Raw genomic sequence first — 20,105 nt, forward strand, 5'->3', positions numbered from 1 at the left:
CATTTTTGCCAGTTCAAACCATTTCTGCCAATTTCTGCCAATTTTTCTGTCTCAGTTAACCCATTTTTGCCTGTTTGTATCAATTTTTCCTCCCATTTCACCAAATTTTCCACCCATTTCTGCCAATTTAAAGCCATTTCAGCCACTTTTTCATCCCATTTTACCACTGTCTATGCCGTTTTTGCCACTCAAATCCATTGTCACCACATTTTGCTTTTTTTTTTTTTTTTTTTTTTTGCCACTAACCCATTTCTGCTACTTTTGAAATCCAATTTCACCACCTTTGCACCATATTTTTTGCCATTATCAACCTATTTTAGCCATTTTTAACCCATTTTAACTCTGGTTTTAACAAAAGGGATTTACTATTTTTATGAGGCTATTCACTACACAAATGAATAATAAAAAATATTTGTTTATTGATAAGAGTGATGATTATTCAGGTTAAATATAAGATATGGATACCACAGCTTAACTTTACAGTGCACCATGATTTTGCTGACCTCCATGGGCCCCAGTGTGGCAGGGCCCCATGAAGCTCTCCCCTTTATCCCCCCTTATGGACGGCGTTGCCTACACATGACTATTCTTGATTGTACAGTTGCGGTCTCCAATCTCTGGCACCTTTATTTTTGGGGTTGTGGGCTGAAAGTTTGAGAAGCTCTGATCTAGAGAACAGAGGGTTTACTTATCTTTTTTGTGCGCTCAGCGCTGCGTCCAACATTTTATGCAGATGGCTGTTCAACACAAATATATTTTTAGCAGATAACTAAATAACTAGGTAACCTTTTTTTCTTTGGCTCTATAACTTTGCTAAAAGCTGCTTAGAGCTGAGCTCATATTGGATTAATTTTTGGTCTTTTTTTATAAATAATACAACAAGAGGTACAGTCTAGAGATGCCCACTTTGTAAATGGACTTGAGATAACTCTGGTTATGACTTGTCGATATAAAGATAAATACAGTAAGATAAGTTAAAATTGCAATGAGGAGACTTGTAATTCTAGGCATTTTCTGCCATCAAAGGGGAATTTTTATCAGCTCTAGTACCATCTGTCTTGTAGACGTTATGGGTTTGCAAGGTTCACTGTTGATTAAGTGATGAATCTCTACTCTCCATCTGCCGTCTTGCAGGTTGTTGTTTACATGCCTGTGCAGAATGTGGTCACACCTTGGTCCAGTTGCAACTTTACTCTGACACAGACAGCTTAAACTATTATGTCCATTGTCTGGATCACATACTGCCACACTACCTAGCACTATGAGATGCCATAGTAGTAGTAGTGTGGATCATAGCAGCTGGCTCTCAATGCAAGACAGAATAAATCTTTTCCCATACTCCTCAGTCACAAGCATTTTTATAAGGCTCAATGGTATAGGATAATTGTTTCATACCAAACATCATGAAAAATAGTCTCATTCTGGCAGTTATAGAGTGTAGTAAAAATATAACATAATTTCAGTTAAGTGGGTCCTTACATATCAATCATAGGTCAAAATCATGTCAATTTCTTCAATTCAAAGACCTTTTTAAGTCGTTACACATGCACACATAGACAGTGACACAGACGCTCACAATTTCAGTGAATCCGGTTTGGGTCATTAATGGCAGCTACAGCTTCCTGCGGGTCCCCTGGAGGCCTCATATGACTTCCTGCCATCTTGCCTGTCTTTCCTCTGCCTTCCTGTCTCGCCCAGAGAGTCACTGCAGCAGGATATATTTACTCTGTTTGACTGTCGGAGTGTTTTTGTGAGTGTGTCACCACTGCGATAGATGGACCCTCCCTGTCAGCTCTGTGGGACTTTACATGAGGCGTAGACGTTCACATCCTCCCTTCAAATGCCACTTCATAGATCCACATGCACGTGAAAGGATGTCATTGTTGGACCACGCATACTTCTCCTTTAGATGAGCCTCTCACTCTCTCAATCAGCTGTCACACAGACACCCACTCCTCTGCCACTCACTCACTCACTCAGACTTTTTTATTTTCTGCATATTTCTTGCTCAGATTTCTATGGAAGACTAGCAACATAAAGGACAGTTTAAGGCCAAGTTTTGGACCTGATTTGCCTCCCAACAATCCTTATTTGGTCACATTATTTTTAAAAACTAGAGACAGACCGATATGGTTTTTTCAGGGCTGATACCAATTATTAGTTGTCAAGGAGGCCGATATCCGATATTTGGAGCCGATACCCAATTGCAGTAAAAATGAAAATATTGGCGTCAAAATTTTGAATACAAACTCCAACACCTAACTTATCAAAACTAGGCTGCTACATTACTATCAATTAATGTTACTATAGCTGAAAAAAGTACAATAGCAATAGAAGAGACTATTCATTCCTGAACACCATGCAGTTCATGTAGGCTTAATGATGCAGTTCCAGTATGTCTTAAGTCTTGAACAGCAATATCATGCTCCTCTCTACAAGAAACTATCAAAAACAGCTTCAGGACACACTTCATGTAACAATATGTCATTTTCTGCTGCTTGGGATCTCTCAGTCAACACAGAAAAAGGTAAAGTAAAATAGATTGGTAGTTAAACAGCCATTATTGCCCTCTCACACAAACACACGTCTTACTATTATCACTGATTATTTCCCTATCAATATCAGCAACCTTGTTTCAAGTGATTAAACTGTTAAAAACACTAAATAGCCTAAAGCATCTTCACTTTAATAATCAGTGTTTATCATAGGAACAGAGAGGGGGTGGTAGTGCACCAAAGTGATGGATGCCAACCCTCGTAAAACCGACGAAGAAGAAGACGGAACAGACAGCTGCCGCTGACGTAATGGGCCTTAAATTAACATTAGTTGTTGTCAGTTGTAGAGTTTCTCATGTGGCTTCCACACAAACACACGCTATTCTCTACCATAACAGACATTCTCCCCATTGCAACAGTCTGCAGAGCGTCTAGAGCCAGAGGAGGAGAAAGCGGACCGGTGGGCTAGCCGGTGGGCTAACGTCACACTAAAAGCTAATCAGCCTTCACCTTAATGTGCTTTCCTGCAGTAAAACTAGACTGAATTGAGTTCACTAGGTTTTTACCTTGTTTCCAGTGATTAACGATGCCGATATGCGTCAAAATGCTGAATATTGGCACCAATAATCAGCCCGGCCTATTAAAAACTGTAAATGCTAGTAAATGCATCCTTTCACATCAATAAAGTAACTTTGCTGTGCAGCTTTGCAGATTTTACATCGAGCAGTCAACACGCATGTTGTTGCCTTTAGTAAAAGAGTTTTGAGGCAGATGTAACAGAGTAAAAATGTTTTTCTCTCCATGACACCGTAGGAGTTTCCTTTTCCCTTTTCATGCAACCCCAATTCCAAAAAAAAGTTTTGACACTTTGCAAAATGTAAAATAAAACAGAATTCAATGATTTGCAAATCTTATAAACCAATTTTTCATTCATAATAGAGCTTAAACAGCATATCAGATGTTGTAGCTGAGACATTTCACAATTTCCTGAAAAATGTTAGCTCATTTTGAATTTGATGGAAGGAAAACATCCCAAAAAAGTCAGGACAGGGCCATGTTTACCATTGTGTAGCTGGAGTTTTCCAAAACAAATTTCAAGTTTTGATTAATCTGACCACAGAACAGTATTCCATTTGGTTTCAGTCCATTTTAAATAAGCTTTGGCCCAGAGAAGGTGGCAGTGATTCTGGATTGTGTTCACATGGATTGTGTCTTATTCTTTGCATGATACAACTTTAACTTGCATTTGTGGATGGCACAGCCAGCTGTGTAAACAGGCAGGGAGTTCTGGGCCATTTTGCAATGACCAGGAGACAGAAGTGACAAAAACTTTTGATCTGATCCATCCATCCATCTTCTTCTGCCTATCCGGGGCCAGGTCACTATGGTAGCAGGTTAAACAAGTCAACCCAGACACCCTGTCCCCAGCAACATTTTCCAACTCCTCCTGGGGGATACCGAGGCGCTCCAAGACCAGACAGGATACATAATCCCTCCAGCGGATTCTGGGTCTTCCCCAAGGTCTCCTTCCAGCTGGACATGCCCGGAATACCCCCAAAGGGAGGCGTCCAGGAGGCATCCTGATCAGATCGAACCACCTCAACTGGCTCTTTTGATGTGAAGGAGCAGTGACTCTACCCCTAGTTCCCTCCGGATGTCTGAACTCCTCACCCTATATCTAAGAGTGAGCCCAGCCACCCTCTGGGGGAAACTCATTTCAGCGAGTGAGGGTTGGAAGGAAGATTGACTGGTAAATCGAAAGCTTTGCCTTCCGGCTCAGTTCCTCTTCACCACAACAGTCTGGCACAACGCCAGCAAAACTGCTGACGCTACACCGGTCCACCTGTCAATCTCACACTTCCCTCACTCGTGAACTTGTGACCCCAAGACACTTGAACTTTTTCACCTGAGGCAGATCCTCACTCCCAAATCGGAGGAAGCACCCCACTGTTTTTGTAGTACCAAGGCAGGTGTGCTCAGGCATGGAACAGTGTGGCCAATGTCAAAGCAGACCAACGGGGAAGAAGGAAGGTGGGAGCAATCCCACCTTAACAGGATGAAAACAACATTAGTTGTCTGCATTTCCACTGTTTTATCTGAAATAGACACAGCAGCATGCAAATTCGCACACTTTCCACCTCTCCATTTGTCCTTAATACCCCTAGAAGTGCTACTATTCTCTGCCTAAATGCTCTTAACCTGAATGAGACATACAGGATAAACAGTAGTAGTGGATATTTAGGTTCTCGCACACTGTTCTGACTTGACTCCCATGTTTTATTGCATCTCGCTCCCCTCCTCTGCCATATAGTGTAGATAAATATTTTGAACATATCAGACTTGTTATATAATCTGACACCCTGTATTTCCCACAAATGAATTTATAGGAGGCATGACTGGTTGCAGATGTGTTTATATACCATTATTATCATATTCCCTGGAGGATTTTACAGAACTTCAGGCTTCAGTAACTATAATGTATGAGTGGTTCCCCCTAGATAATGTTGAAATTCATTTATTTATTTCAACTTATTACTTTCTATTTTGTTTCCACATTTTTGTTTTAGTGCTTCCCGACTGTGTGCAATCAAATATTAAGTTGAGGGCGCAGACAATTTTTTCCAGCCCATTTTTTGAGTTTTGTGTAAAATTATGTCAATTTTGGCTTTTTGCCCTTTTTTATGTTGTTGCAATGCACATAAATGATATAAACATGTGTATACCAAAAACATTTGTAATTGCAACAATTTCTTGGAGAAATTATGTATTTTCTGGAAAAATTCCAGGGGTGCCAATACTTTCTTCCATGATTGTATCTCATATGCTTGATTTGCATATCTCACACAAAGAATCAGAGTTTCACCTATTTCTCCTATGAGCCACTTGCTTTCTCTGTTAAGATAGATGGGAAAACAATAGAGAGCTTTATTTACCTCGCTTTAACAGATATGCACGTCCACATCAGTAGAATTTGTCACAGGGAATATAAATATGGCATGGTTACACTCTTGATGTACAGTGCTTAACAAATTTATTAGATCACCCTAACCCTAACCAAAGTAAGGTTTATGCCACAGCTGCCCTAAATGAACAGCCTTAGTAATTACCAACATCATTTTTTATGTTTTTGCAATGGTTAATACACCAATATGTAGAAGCTCATTAACCCAAATGATATTTGTAACGCTAAAATATAATTATTATTGTTATCCATGAATTTTCAAATTTACTGATTTACAAAAAAACCTGAAAAATTGTAATGCACATTAATATTTCTTGATGAATATGTCAAATTATAGTTATTTACTTGCATTCCTGAACAGAAAAATTAGTTTAAGTGGTCTGTCATTTCTGACTTCCCAGAGAAGCCCAGTGAGTTGGCTCAAATTTGGGTGAATTCAGTTTGAAATCCCTCATTCCTGTTCAAAATGGTAAAACATGGAGAGCTGACTGAAAATGAAAGAGTCCGCATTAAAGCACTTCATGATGCTGGATGGTCTTTGAGACAAATATGACAGGTGGTCTAATAAATTTGTTAAGCACTGTATGTAGAGAATCTCACCTTTTTGTATGGTATGAAAACTGTGAAGGCACGATCAAGAGCGTACAATCACCACAGCCATCATGCAGCAAACACACACCCCATCTGCAACGGGGATGGCTCTGACAAATGACAGTCCATAGAGAGTAAGACTTGTAAATATCTCAAAGTGATCAACCATACTTTCTTTAAGATTGTGTACATCATGAATAGAAGGATGAAAATGCACAAAAATCTGTCTGGAGAATAGTACTGAAGGGTTTAAATTTTTAACTCAAGATTATTTTCAGGTTAAAAACGTGTTTAAGTGTGCTCTGTGAGTACTCAGATGTTGGTTAGCCTTTTTTCTGTGCACATCTGAGAGGCCCAGACTGTAAATTGACTGACAGGACTTCTCAGTCTGCATAATATTACAGGCAAATCTCACACCCTTCTCATAATTTGTAAAGTGATTGGATTTGCAATTCTGGAGAACATATGAAAGAAAGAAAAGGCCTTAGGTTTGTATTTAGCCTCTCTAGCTGCAGGTGTAACAATATTAGCTTTAGTTTATGTGAATCCCTGACCGGAGCGCGCTTGTGAGGGAAGATGGGGGCACATCCAGAGAAAGGTTTATTCAGCACAGTGGAAACTGGTTCTGTTTTGTTTTGGAAAGACTGAGAGAGGGACTGGGTGTTTCTTGGGTGTTGTTGTGGTTGTGAATAGAAGCCATGTGACGCGGATGTGGTGTTGGACTAAGTTTTAATGGCTTGAATGGTGGAAGTAAAGAGAGGGATATTGCACAACAGGAAAGTGAAAAGCTTTCTGGATGGCATTTTATTAACATTCCTCCATCAACCCAGTTTCCTTTCCCAACTTTAGCTCAAGTTTATCACTTTTACATGACAATTACTTGATAAAACATTCAGCCCATGTCTCCAGATCTCGGCATAAACAAGCACAATGGCTGCATGATGTAAAAAGAAAAGGACATCTTCTTTTGGGATTTACTTTGCATAATAAACAATTTCAATGATGTCATTCAACAGACATATGCCATAAAAATAAGATGCATTTTGAAAACATCCTTAACTTAAAGGTTGCTGGGTCCTGCATGAGGCCGTGATGCATATATCAGCATAAAGCACAGAGACGAGCACCTTCATAACTGCAAAGAATAGCCGCCACCATCACATGACATATGACCTCACATGATTTAAAATGGACTTTATTCAGTGTGTAATGTGAGTGGTTATATCACTTTTCAAAGCATGCTGGGATACATATCAATTAGGGCTGTTAACATCAACGCGGTAACGCTTGTGACTAATCTTGAAACCTTTGTGCTTTAATAAAATAATAATGCAATTTAATCATATGACTAAGTTTGACCACAACTTGCTCCTGTAGTCCTCCAGCATAGATGTTAACGTGCCTGGGGGTGAAGAGGTGAGAGGGTCAGACACAGCCAGCAGTGTCTGCTTAATGGCAGTTTTCTTTTTAAAAAGCTGGAGAATGTGAGTTAAGATAAAACCAAAATTGTGGGTACATGCTGCAGTGATGAACTGTCTTTACACAGAAGCACGAGTCTTAAGTTCCACCTTCAAGCAAAGCACATCTTTGTTAATGTTAGCAAAGACGCTAACAACAACAGGATCAAGCCATGGTCATACCACTCTGTTCAGCTGCTTCAGGACAGTTTTCTTCTTCAGCTGCTCAGATAAATGCTGAGAAGTGCTCCAAAACTTTGAGACAGTCCTGTTTGTTAACAATATTAATCCAGTGTAGAAATCCACGGTGGAATTGGCAAAATTGAAGTTAATTAGCAAACTTTACAAGCTGAAGACAGAGAATATGATGCTTTCAGGTAACCTCAGTAAATTAGATGACTGTATTCTGTGTGTTATGAGGTGTTCAAATGTCATGTTATAATGGGAAAATGTAGTTTTTGATGAGAAACTTCAATAAATACAGTGTGAATCTGTGTTTATATTTAAGGAATATACAATAGATGTGACAGACTGAATCGTAGCTTTTTAACCCAAGCACTACTCAGCTAAGACCACTTGTAATTTAAATATTTGTCCTCATTTTGTCTTTCCACCAAACTATAGAAAGCATCGATAGTGGTATCGGTAATCGATAGATATGGTAGGCAGCAATACGATATGTTTATCACTCAATTAGCAGGGCTTTTTCTGAGTTCTAGAAGTGGTAGTGAACAAAACTGTTGGATGTTACAGTATTTACAGCAACTGCTTTGACTACAAGTCACAGCTACTACCCTCCTTTCTTAAAGAAGCAAGACAGTGGCTGAAACTAGAGATGCACATTTGAGAAATTCATAGGGTTGATGTTTGAAATAATAATTTAGCCAAATGTTGATAGTAACAGTAATGCTTGTTTTCATTATTCCTTTCGATGTACCATTCCTTCTATGCCAAAAGTTTAAAATGAGCTGTCAAATGTACCAGCTGCCAGGATCACATCAGTTAGGCTCAACAGAAAAACATTGGATACTGATATGTTTTTGCCCCATTTTTTTCCATTGGTTGATGTTTGTTATCAAGGCAGATATTGAATGATTCTGATTCTAAAGTGTCACAAATCACTCTGCTACACTTTCTTTGACCTGCAACTGTGGCTACAGTCATGTGTGATCCCCCTTTTTCTCCACTTCTGACTGTGATGGTTTATATAAATAACATTTAACAAATATAAGAAGGGCTTTTATACTCATCAAATATGAAAAATGATTATTGTATAAGTTTGCCTTTCATGCAAACAAGACACGTTTTGTTAAATTTGCCTATTTAATTTTAAATGCATCCCTAACAAACTCCAAGTCTGCCAATCTTTTCCTTTGCCTTGCCTTTGCTCTCTGCAATAATCATATTCATGTATGCTGAGCTATTTCTAAATGGAACTCTTGGGCAGCTTTCTCCCATTAACAGCTAAACCTGGGAGTCTCAGACACCTAAATCCTCATTTTCAGTGTTGGCGTTCACACACAACTCCCCTCTCTATAAGCTTCAATTTAAGGGGCCTGCTGTGGAGAGTTGCAGGGATACTCAGTAGAGTGAGCAAGAAGGAGTATAAAGATCAGCTGCCGGGCTCAGCTCCCATCTGGTTCAAATCCAGGGGTCTTATTCTCACTGATTTCTCCAGCAGCTTCCTGCATCAGCTCCTCCGAACAGCAGCAGCTTGGACTGCAGGGCTTTGACCCAGGAAGCAGGCGGCAGGCCAGAGACGAGCTGGTTTCTCGGCCTCTGTTTCTAAGCCTGGGGATGTGGAGAGAATCACAGTCCAACCCAAAGCTGAAATCTGTCAAGATTGAAGGGCAGAGAGTCAGAGGTTGGATGCTTAGCCACCAGAATATGGCTTGTTTTCTGCTTGACACTCATGAGCATGCACGGGTCACTAGTAAAAGCAGCATGTGCCGTAGCTGGTAATGTAGACGCTGGGGTATCAGCCCTGGGTGTGAGTCATAATTACTCATTGAATTCACGTTGCTGGGATAAAAAATGCTTTGACCAAAGATTCTAAAGCTTCTTTGTGGTTTTTATCAGTATTAGACCCCCTTGAAGTTCACACTCTTCAGATTTTTCCTCTTTTGCCAAAACCACAATAATGCTGCTGCTGGTTATCCCATTGAAAGAACATGGTGAGAGATGATGTCATCCCTCATAGAGTCGAATACTTGGAATGTGGGCCACCTCAGCCCACCCCATCCAGCTGAATGGATGAAAACAAACCCAGTGAATCTACTGGCCTGCTTGAAGGGGGCCCCACCTCTGGCAGCAGTAGCCATCTTCACTCTGGGGGGCCCAGGAGGCCCTAAACTTCTGGCTGACATCTTGGTAGCAGAACCATTACGATAAGATTAGTTTGAGCTTGAACACAAAGCCAGTATGCTGTAACATCTCATCCTCTGCTCCTGTTCTGGACTTCAACATTTTTTGGGATTACACACCCCCGTCTCTTTCCCTGTCATCTTATTTTTCTATCAATGCATCTCTCTTTTTACCTCCTGCCTCCTTCTTTCCACCCTGATTCATCCATCTCTTTTTAAAGACTTTACATTTCCTCTCTGGCACACAGAGACTCATTTCCCGCTCTCATATGCATTTCAAAAGGTGCAGGAGGCTCCTTGTACCAAGCTCAAGAATTAAGCAAAGCTCCATGGTGAATATTAAAACACTCCTCAGTAGTCTGTGGTGACCGATTGTCTGTTGGACTCAAGTGTCAGTGTGTAAATGTGACTCTCCTGGTGATCTGCTGATCTGATCTGGTGTTAGCTGATATCAATAGGGCTGGGAAATTAATGTAAATTAGAATAAATCGCGGTATGGCCTGCTGGAATTTACAAATCACAGAAGGTGCAATATTTCTTTAACTTGAAATGTGTCAAAGTACCAATTTGATACAATTACTTTTTGCAGCAACAGAGATTTAATGCACATTATGCAAAAATTCAAGTGTCAACAAAAATTTCCATTAAGATATGAGGTACTTCTCACTTATCCTTGCTCACATCAATGTTGATGCACCCCGCTGCTGCTGGTAAGACTTTACCTCCTCCACCCCAGCCTCCTCCTTTTTAACTTAAAGCTTGTTACACGCCTTCTCCGCCAAGTAAAACTGCATATCCATTCCGCAATAAAATGGTAAAATATATGACCGTGTTCCTGACTGAATGTAGGTCATAATATAGAATGATTTACTGCTTGAATGTGGTGAAAAACACATAAGATGAGGAACCTAATAATCACATATTTAATTGCAATCACAATATTGGGAAAAAATTGCAATTAGATTATTTTTACTAATCATTCAGCCCTTGATGCCAATATCAATTTTGATATTTCAGTGTAGCTGAGGCTAAAACTTCAGTCCTTAAAACACACAATTCAAAGTTCAAATGAACCCATAAATGCTTTTCAGTCCTTAAAACAATCTTCCAAGTGTAAGGAATGATGGTGGAAGAGAAAGACTTAAGCTGACAGAGTTCTGCTGCTCCATCCTAAAACTCCACTGTTTGTTTATATGGCTAATATTTACAGCGGATACAGGCCTATTTTTACAGCCACAATATTAGCTTTAAATATTAGCAGCAATCTTCATATCTGCTGATACCAATATGCATCCCAATAGTATTAATACAGGATGTCTCAGGCATTCTAAAGTCATGTCCTGTATCACAGAGTGTTATATGACTTACTGCCATTACTGCCAGCTCATGTTGGGTCCCCTCCCTTTGTGGACAACTCTGCAAAGCTGATGGATTTGCAAGATTCCCCATCCGTCATCAGGTGGATCCATCATGCAAAGCTTCAAACTGTTTTCTTTCATTCCCACTCAGAGAATGACCAGACCAGTCAGCATCATTTTAGGAGAATATGTTGGTAGCTACAGAGCTGGAGGCATGGTTTAGCCAACGTGACTGCTAGCTTGTAAACCAGTGGTTCTCAATGTTGGGGTCAGGGATCACAAGACACTTTGAGGGGGTTTGCAGATAACCTAAAAAGGTTACATTTTTGCCACTTCACCCTTATTTTGCCTTATTTTAACCAATTTTATTATTTTGTCCCAGCAATTTTGCCAATTTTAACACATTTTTGACACTTAAAACCAATTTTTGTCCATTTTAAAGCTGTTCCACCACTTTTTTCTGCCTGTTTTTGCTACTTCTAAATTAATTCTTGCCACTTCACACCTATTGTTGTCTTTGTTGACTGATTATTGCCACTATTAACCACTATTTTATGCCATTTTTTTCCCATTTTAACCACATTTCACTATTTGAAATGCCAATTTTTGCCAGTTTAACACACTAGCAAATTTCTGCCTATTTTTCTGTGTCACTTAACCATTTTCGCCAGTTTTTATCATTTTTTTCATTCCATTTCACCAAATGCCCATCCATTTTTGTCAATTTAAAGGAATTCCAACCACTTTTTAGTCCCCTTTTTCTACCTTTTGCTCCCATTTTTGCAAGGTTAACCCATTTTTGCCATTTTTCTTACTTTTTGCCACTTATATTTAATTTTTGCCATTTCAACCCATTTCTGCCACTGACAAAATCCTATTTCACCAACTTTTCGACCATTTTTTGCCATTATTAACCCATTTTAGCAATCTTAACCCATTTTAATTCTGTTTTTAACAAAAGGAATTTGCATTTTTAAGAAGGCTACTTTACTTCACAAATGAAAAAAATAAGAGATTTGTTTCTTTGATAAGAGTGGTTATTTTTCAGGTTGTATAAAATATAGATACCACAGTTCAACTTTACAATAGACCATGGTTTTGCTGACCTCAAAGGGCCTCCAGTTTGGCTGGGCCCATGAAGCTCTCCCATTTATCCTCCCTTATGCACAGTCTTGTCTGCACATATCTTTTCTTGAATGTGCATGGCTGTGTTTAACCACCTTCGGGTACAGTGGGGGTCCCCAGTCTCTGGCACCACTGCTGGAAATGACGGCTTGTGAAGCCAGAGTTGCAGTTTTATTAGACCTTGACGCTTCTTTATTTAAAAAGATCAACACTGAAAATCACATAGAAAGCTTTTCTTGGTGAAAAAGATGAAATGATGAAATGATTCCTGATAATTGTTTTTTCTGACACGCTTTAAATCCAACATTAATTATGTAATTTGGTGGACATACTCCTAACTGGAGTACTGTTTGGATAAAACTGTTGATTTTGTCATTGCAGGATGAGCTGGATCTGACGGACAAGAACAGGGAAGCCATGTTTGCTCTTCCAGATGAGAAGAAATGGCAGATCTACTGCAGCAAGAAGAAGGTGAGTTTGTCTCCACAGTTCTCTCGTTCATCAGCTCAGATCTCTGGCTGGCCCTCAGCTGACTGGCTGCCTGAACCCACAAATCAGAGCCAAACTGTCTGCAGCAAATGTTGTTGAAGGGCATTTTCTTACCAGAACTAATTTTCTCATTCCTGCATTGACGTAAACATATGCACGTATTTCACCAGCGCAGTATGTCTTTGCAGCCAATGTAGTGAGTGCACATGTGTGTATTGTTACTGCACATATGAAGAACACAAATGCACCCCCGAACCCTTGTCATAAGACCCTCAATCTCCACATCTCTCTCCCCACAATGAAGCAAGCAATTTCCTTGTGCTGCTTAAGAATTGTCAACACACCATGGAAGCAATAGAACGTTCTGGTTAGCCCTCTTGCTCACCCCTTTCTCCTCGCCAAAACATCCCTCGGTCTCTTCATACCCTTCGGTGTGTCTCTCCACAACCACTCTGGTCTTATGTTGTGGTCAAATGTGCATCATGGGATGGCATTGTGCTCGCAGAGAAAAAGAGGAATCAAGCCCTCCCTCTCTTACTCAAAAGCAAATTGAATAAATAGTCATAAACCCTCCCTTGTGTCTCTTTCTAATTTTTTTTTTGGCCGAGGGTTTGGAGCTGGAAGCACAGTAAGGCTGTGACCCCTCCTCTCGCTTTCCAAGGCATGCAGGCTCAGCTTAGCTGATATGATCGGCTCTGACAGCCTCTTTAAAAAGTAGTAAACACACACTGCTCTGTGTGTGTTCGTGCATGCGTGTGTGTACACCTGCATGTGTAAGAATTTGTACTTGCTTTAAAGCCAGCATTGAGTTACAAGGAAAAAGAAAGCAGTGGAACTGTGGTGTTTAGAGGGATGTCAAGGCGAGGATGGAAGCTGGAGGTCCTCATGAGTTTAAGGTGAAATGCAATATGGGAAAAAAATAATACAAAAGGAGGGTAGGGCTGGACAATACAGGCCAATGATTATATGACATTATTTTCTTAGGATGAATGGTGATGCCTGATGTGTGTTTAGAGAAAGAATTCTGAATTATGTTAAATTGCAATTAGTGATAAGATTTTGTGTCATTTTTGATTTTCATACTGTCTTGAACTAAGGGCAACTGACTTCTAGTTTGGATATAGACCTGCTTTTATTAGTAGATCTACGGCCCCATCCACATGGAGACGAAGTCAGGAGAAGATGCAAAAGTTTTTTGTTGTTTCAGCATTTCATTCACACGGAAATGACGTTATTGAAGGCCGTAAATGCTACTTTTTGAAACCTGGTCCCAGAGTGAACAAATCTGTAAACGCTTACTGTTTCGCCTCCATGTGGACGGCCAACCGCATCTTTCTTGAGACGATTATGTCACACATAACATAGCCCACTTAAGTTGCATGCACAGTCGAACCAAAACAACAATGGCAGATTACAGGGTTGTGTTTGTGCTGCAGAAGCTACTGAGCTTATTATGGCTTTATCAGCAGGATCTGATGCTCCTTTACCACCACCAAGAACAGCAGACATCAGATGTTCTTAAATCTACCATGGAGAACAACCAGAAGGGCAACTAGGGGAAAGTTTGTGGCAGTTTCCTGTAATCTTCTCTCTTTTGCTGCATTTCTGTTGCAGCATTACAGCGCCACTTACAGGCTTGGCATATATACTACACCCTTTTCAGTCATTTTCAGTGGTTCTGTGCTCATGCGGACATTGCCTGAAACAATCCCGTCTTTCCGGAAAACTTTTTCAAAATGAAACGAAAATATATCGTTTTTGTCTCCATGTGGACAGGGCCTACGTTTTTAACATGACTTTAGCACCAACAAGAACTTGTTATGGACTGAAAAGGAATTAAAAGAAGAGTAAATAGTAAATGATCAATAACACTAGATGCAGATGACTTTTGACTTTTCCACTGAGCTGTCTGCGACTTTTTGAATTTAAAATGCAACATTAAAGGCCAGCTCAGACTACTTGAATTCATCCAGATTTTGGCCCGACTGCACTGTCCCAGCTCATTGGCAAACCTCAGACAAGATTATGAGTGCCAGGAACAACAAATGCTCTTATAGTGTGACATGATTAACAGTGCATCCAAGACACCCCACAGCCCCAACTCGACAAGACTAGCAGGTTCAAAAGTGTCTTACATCGTTGTCTTGAAACCCTACATGAATCCTCATGTCTGAGAGCATTTGCTCCTTGTCTTTGCAGCATGATTTACAAGAATCACTACATTTTCTCCCTCAAAGGAAACATACACTACCATTTAAAAGTTTGGGATCACTTGGAATTTTTCTTGTTTTCCATGGAAAAACTCATGAAATTAGTCTGAATAGGAATTCCAGCAACTGAACTGGACATGCTGACATGGTCAGATTTAGAAATAATGATTTTAATGAAAAATGAGCAAATTTGCCTTCATAAAAAATACCTTTTTCAGTAGTTACAGCCTGGCAGACCGATAGCATTCTAGCTGTCAGTTTTTCAGGGTAATCTGAAGAGATTTCTCCCCATGCTTCCTGGAGAATCTCCCACAAGATGGATTGGCTGGATGGAGTCTTCCTTCGTACCATATGGTTAAGCTCCTCCCACAACAGCTCAAGAGGGTTCAGATCTGAAGACTGTGCTGGCCACTCCATTACAGTAAGAATTCTGGCTGACTGTGTAGTTTTTAAATATTTCATAGACATTTTGGAGGTGTGTTTTGGGTCCAAGTGCTGTCCACAGGGTATCGCATGGCTTTGCAAAATCTTGTGATAGCTTTCCTTCCCCAAGGTCCCTTCCACTCTTGACAAATCTCCTATTCTACCACCGCCAAAGCCCCCCGGACCATCACACTGCCTCCACCTCTCTGACTGATGGTTTAAGCACTGTTCCTGCATCTTTTCATTTGTACTGTGTCTCACAAATGTCCTTCTGTTTGATTCAAAGACCTCAAACTTTGACTCATCCATGCACAACACCTTCTTCCGGACTTCCAGTGTCTAGTTTTTTTGCTCCCTTATTAGTAAAATGTTTGTTAGCTGTGCAACATGGTTAACTTGGATTAGCAGCCATGCTAGGAGATTGATGCAGAGGACTGACGGTTGATTATAACTGTTTGAACTGCATGAAAATGTTTTTCTTTGGAAACCAAAGAAATTTGCCAGTGATCCCAAACTTTTGAGCGGTAGTGTATCTGTACATCTTGTTTTTTGTTGTAGAGCGATTGACACTCCTTGACCCGCCCCCCTAACAGGCTGTGAACTCACACACAGTTGTGATGACAGTGGTGACATCACCATAAGATTAGCGGTTGGGATTCACTTGGAGTGTCTGTCATCCGAGATAGAACAAGAGTTTTGTTGGTCCTAAACACCCTTTATAATGAAATCTGCTATCTGAAATTCAAATATTTTGGGCACACACTGCCTAACTGTACAAACACACTGGTGGCATGTCTCTATAATGAGGTTGTGAGAAAGTTTCTGTACTATGAAGGCATGTTCACACAAGGTAGTCTGCACCATATTCAAGCACGTTTGAGTATGTGCAAATATTAAGCTCAATAAACCTCGCCAGGAAAGTCTGTCATGACATTTTTATGTGAGATCAGAGAAAGAAAAATGTATAAAAAATGTATAAATTGCCCAGTATTGGGTGTCAAGGACTTCTATTTCTGTAGCAATTAGTTTTAAAGTAATATTGATTTCTCTTAAAAACCTAATATGTTGGCGCGCCGGTTGTCGAGTGGTTAAGGCGCGCCCCATATACGCAGGTGACCGGGGTTCGAATCTGGCCCATGGCACTATTTCCTGCATGTCTCTCCCCGCTCTCTTCCCTGTTTCCGACTCTATCCACTGTACTATCCAATAAAGGCAAAAAGGCCAAAAATAAATCTTAAAAAAACAAAACAAAAAAAAAACTAATATGTTTCCCTGTCCTATAGTGCAGGACTTTCTCAACTGGTCCAGCCTCGGGACCCACCATCAACTTCCCAGTGAGATACTGCGACCCAAATTTCTGATCTTATTTGACCAATCAGGTTTATCTAATGAAAAATATCCCAACTTGAACCTTAAAAATGCAAAACATGCCACAAATCAAAGATGAGAGGCAAGAAAAAAGCTTGTTTTGAAAGGGTTTTGTTGACATTTTTGACACAATTTTATTTCCAGAAACACATTTGCAACCCATCGAAAGGGTTCCGCGACCCACTTGTGGGTCCCGACCCACAGTTGAGAACCACTGCTGTAGTGTGTACCTGCATGCATAACAGTTTGTTGTTGTATTAGAGCCAGCCTTAAGTTACAAGGACAAAGAGATTAGAGGAACTGTGATGTTTAGAGGATATGGAAGCTGGAGGTCTGCATGAGTTTATAATGAAATGCAATATGGGTAAAAATAATACAAGAGCAGGACATAATCTGTGTATTTAAACATTATCATAACCAGTGGACCCACATTTTGCTGCTCTCTTTGAAGAAAATGCATAGCATCAGAGGGGATTGTATTGCTGGCAGGATGAGGATTTGCACATGTGAACCCACATAAAAGCTGCAAGTCTAATAACACTCCAATATCAGATATTAAATATCACACCACAAACGTTTATGAGGTCTTTGTACTGTAACAGGAGGTAGTGGAAACACAAAGTGGGCAACAGTCCGGACTCGTTGGAACCAGAATGGTTTGCTCTGTGCTCCTAAGCCAAGTTCAGAGGTAGGATATATTAGATTGTCGTCCCTCCCCCAGTCAGAAATCATTTCCTCTGTGAGGGTAAAGTGAAAAAAAAAAACACTATCTGTCCACGCCAGGAAACAGAGAGCAAAACCGGGGTAACGGCAAATGGTGGAAAGCTGGAGGAAAAACCAAACAAACCCCTCATTCATGGATAGAGCCAGTGTAATGGAGGACGAGGAAAAAAAACAAGCAGCGTTCAATATCGGATAATAACCTGCGTGTCTTAGTGTGAATATGTGAGCAGGAAGGCTTGAATTCTGTCCCCACGTTCACAAACCCACACAGACATGAAGAACAGTGTATGGAGGGAAATGTGCAGGTTATTCAGACAAAACCCACATGCTTCCACCACACAGTAGTGCCCTGTGTTCTCTGAATTACAGCATAATGGTGGTTTGAATGGAGAGCAGCGGACAGCAGAATTTCCCTCAGCCTGTCCGGTCCGGGACAAACACTGGGAGCCTTGTTTTGTCCCGGCTGAGCGACGGCTCCAGTTGTTGTGGTTAGATAACACTTGGAGCGGGCAAGAGAAGGCACAACAAGGAGACAAACTAACTTTGTTCACCTGCTAAACAAACTGGCCAACACATTTACCCAAAAACCAATTAAGTTCTGACAGCTCTATTTCAGCTCTATTTCTTTGCTGTTCAGTGGAAAATATCCTCTAACCCTAATGATTTTTAGTTTGTCCCATAAAATGAAGAACTGACTGTTTATTTTTGTGGTTACAGCTGGTGCATTATCCTCCAGGAGGGGCTGCATTTCCTAGAAGAAAACAAGTTTGGTGTTAATTCATCCAACTAACACGAACATTGAGCAGTGACTGTGGCTCAGGAGGTAGAGCTGGCTGACAGATGCAGCTTGTTCATGGAAACATTAGATATTGTGTGAAAGAGGATGCAGCTGGAGCTGCCACTGCGAGCTGCCATTCTGCATCTGCATTTCATTCATATTTTTTGCTGCTTACCTCCTGTGGCCCACCATTATTTGCTCTTACTGTAGGTTAATGTGCCCAAGCTTTCCCCCCTGCTGACTTATTTTACATACTGTGCATTGAAGAGTCCAGTAGCTAGTATGTTTGCACCAATATTTCTAGATGAATTGAAAATTGACAAACCTATGCTCTTCATTTTGTCTTTGAGTACTTGCATTCTCTCGCACATTATCAACAGTTTTCAAAGCCAAAAAGTCCTTTATTTCTATAGCTGTTATAGGATGGGTCTTGTCCTCTTTCACAGAGGTGGTGTTTTTTTAATGTTCTGTCAATGACTGCTTTCTCCCTCAACATCCTCTTTTGTTACTGTTTTAATTGAAAAACCCCATGGTGGCTGACATTACATACTGTTGGTTTAAGAAATAATCCATTTTACTCAAGATAAGTGGATCATATCTTGAGTTAGTTAATGGTGATAGTCTTTTAGCACCTGTACAGCCAGAATCAGCAGGGGTGATGGTTGCTAAATGTGGTCCAACTCTGACAAGAAGTGCCGCTATGGCTATAGCTACATCCAAGCTAATCACTACATTGGTCACTATTGTTTACCAGCTTGAAGTGTAACTAAACCCTGCCTGTGGCTACTAGGGCTGAACGATTTCCAAAAATAATCTAATTGCGATTTATTTTCCCCCATATTGCAATTTAATATGCGATTATTCTTAGGTCAATCTTCTGTATTTTTTGACAAATTCAAGCAATAAATAATTCCATAAATAAGACTATGTGCATTGAAAAGAAGGAAATTATTTAATATCTGAAACAATTAATACATTGTAGCATGAATCTGAATATGGGGATGCAATAAGCTTTAGGGTGAATCCCACTTCTACCCCTTAGCCCTTATCTTAGCCCTTTCCCTTGGTTTTGTATGTTCACGTCAGGTGAAGGGGTGTCTCTCTTTTTAATCAAGGGCTAGGGCCAAGGGCTACATAGCCCTTGAAAAGAGGATTTTCCAGGACCACACTTGAAACCTAGGAGTATGATGAATTTACCTCCATGCACTGCGTTCACTTGTAAAATTATTTTTGGCATAATTATTATAGAAATCACAACAGTAGTATTTTCTCATATATTCAATCTTTAGCCACTGGGGATGGGAGATTGTTGTATTTTCAGTATGTACACTTGCAAATGAGGACTATTAACTGTATAAATAAATGGAGAATATTAAAACAGTGATCCATAGTATGAACAAGATGGTCAAAGCTTTATTGTCACTTCTGATGACGCAGCTGTTTATCAGCAATGTGTGATGATGAACAGCAATCAAGTGGCGTCTCGTTTCTTAAGGGACGGTTTTCACTCCTTCCCTTACCACTCCGTTTCTAGGGGCAAGGGGAAGAGGAGGATGAAGGGGTAGGGCTAACAGGGAAGGATTAAGGGGTAAAAATGGGATTGGCCTTTAAGATATAAAGGAGGTGGCTGGGGTAGGAGAGGTGAAGCTGGCTATATGCTGAGGTATGGCTTTCGATAAGTAATGCTAGGCTTCATCAGTTTTATTTAGAATGAGTTTACTATTTTGCTCATATTACAAATGTGATGTCATTTGCTTTGTTTA

General features: G+C 40.2%; 1 protein-coding gene across 3 annotated transcripts in view; it reads left to right on the forward strand.

Annotated features, from left to right (window-relative positions):
• The window catches only part of daam2 (dishevelled associated activator of morphogenesis 2), a 236,507-nt gene that overhangs the window by 106,354 nt on the left and 110,048 nt on the right, over window positions 1-20,105 (forward strand). For all 3 annotated transcript variants that reach the window (XM_041812437.1, XM_041812436.1, XM_041812438.1), the window contains exon 3: window positions 12,733-12,822. In XM_041812437.1, the coding sequence (XP_041668371.1) occupies window positions 12,733-12,822 (90 nt within the window). The remainder of the gene's footprint in view (window positions 1-12,732; window positions 12,823-20,105) is intronic.

The sequence above is a fragment of the Cheilinus undulatus genome, linkage group 18 (assembly GCF_018320785.1).
Source record: "Cheilinus undulatus linkage group 18, ASM1832078v1, whole genome shotgun sequence".
NCBI lineage: Eukaryota > Metazoa > Chordata > Actinopteri > Labriformes > Labridae > Cheilinus > Cheilinus undulatus.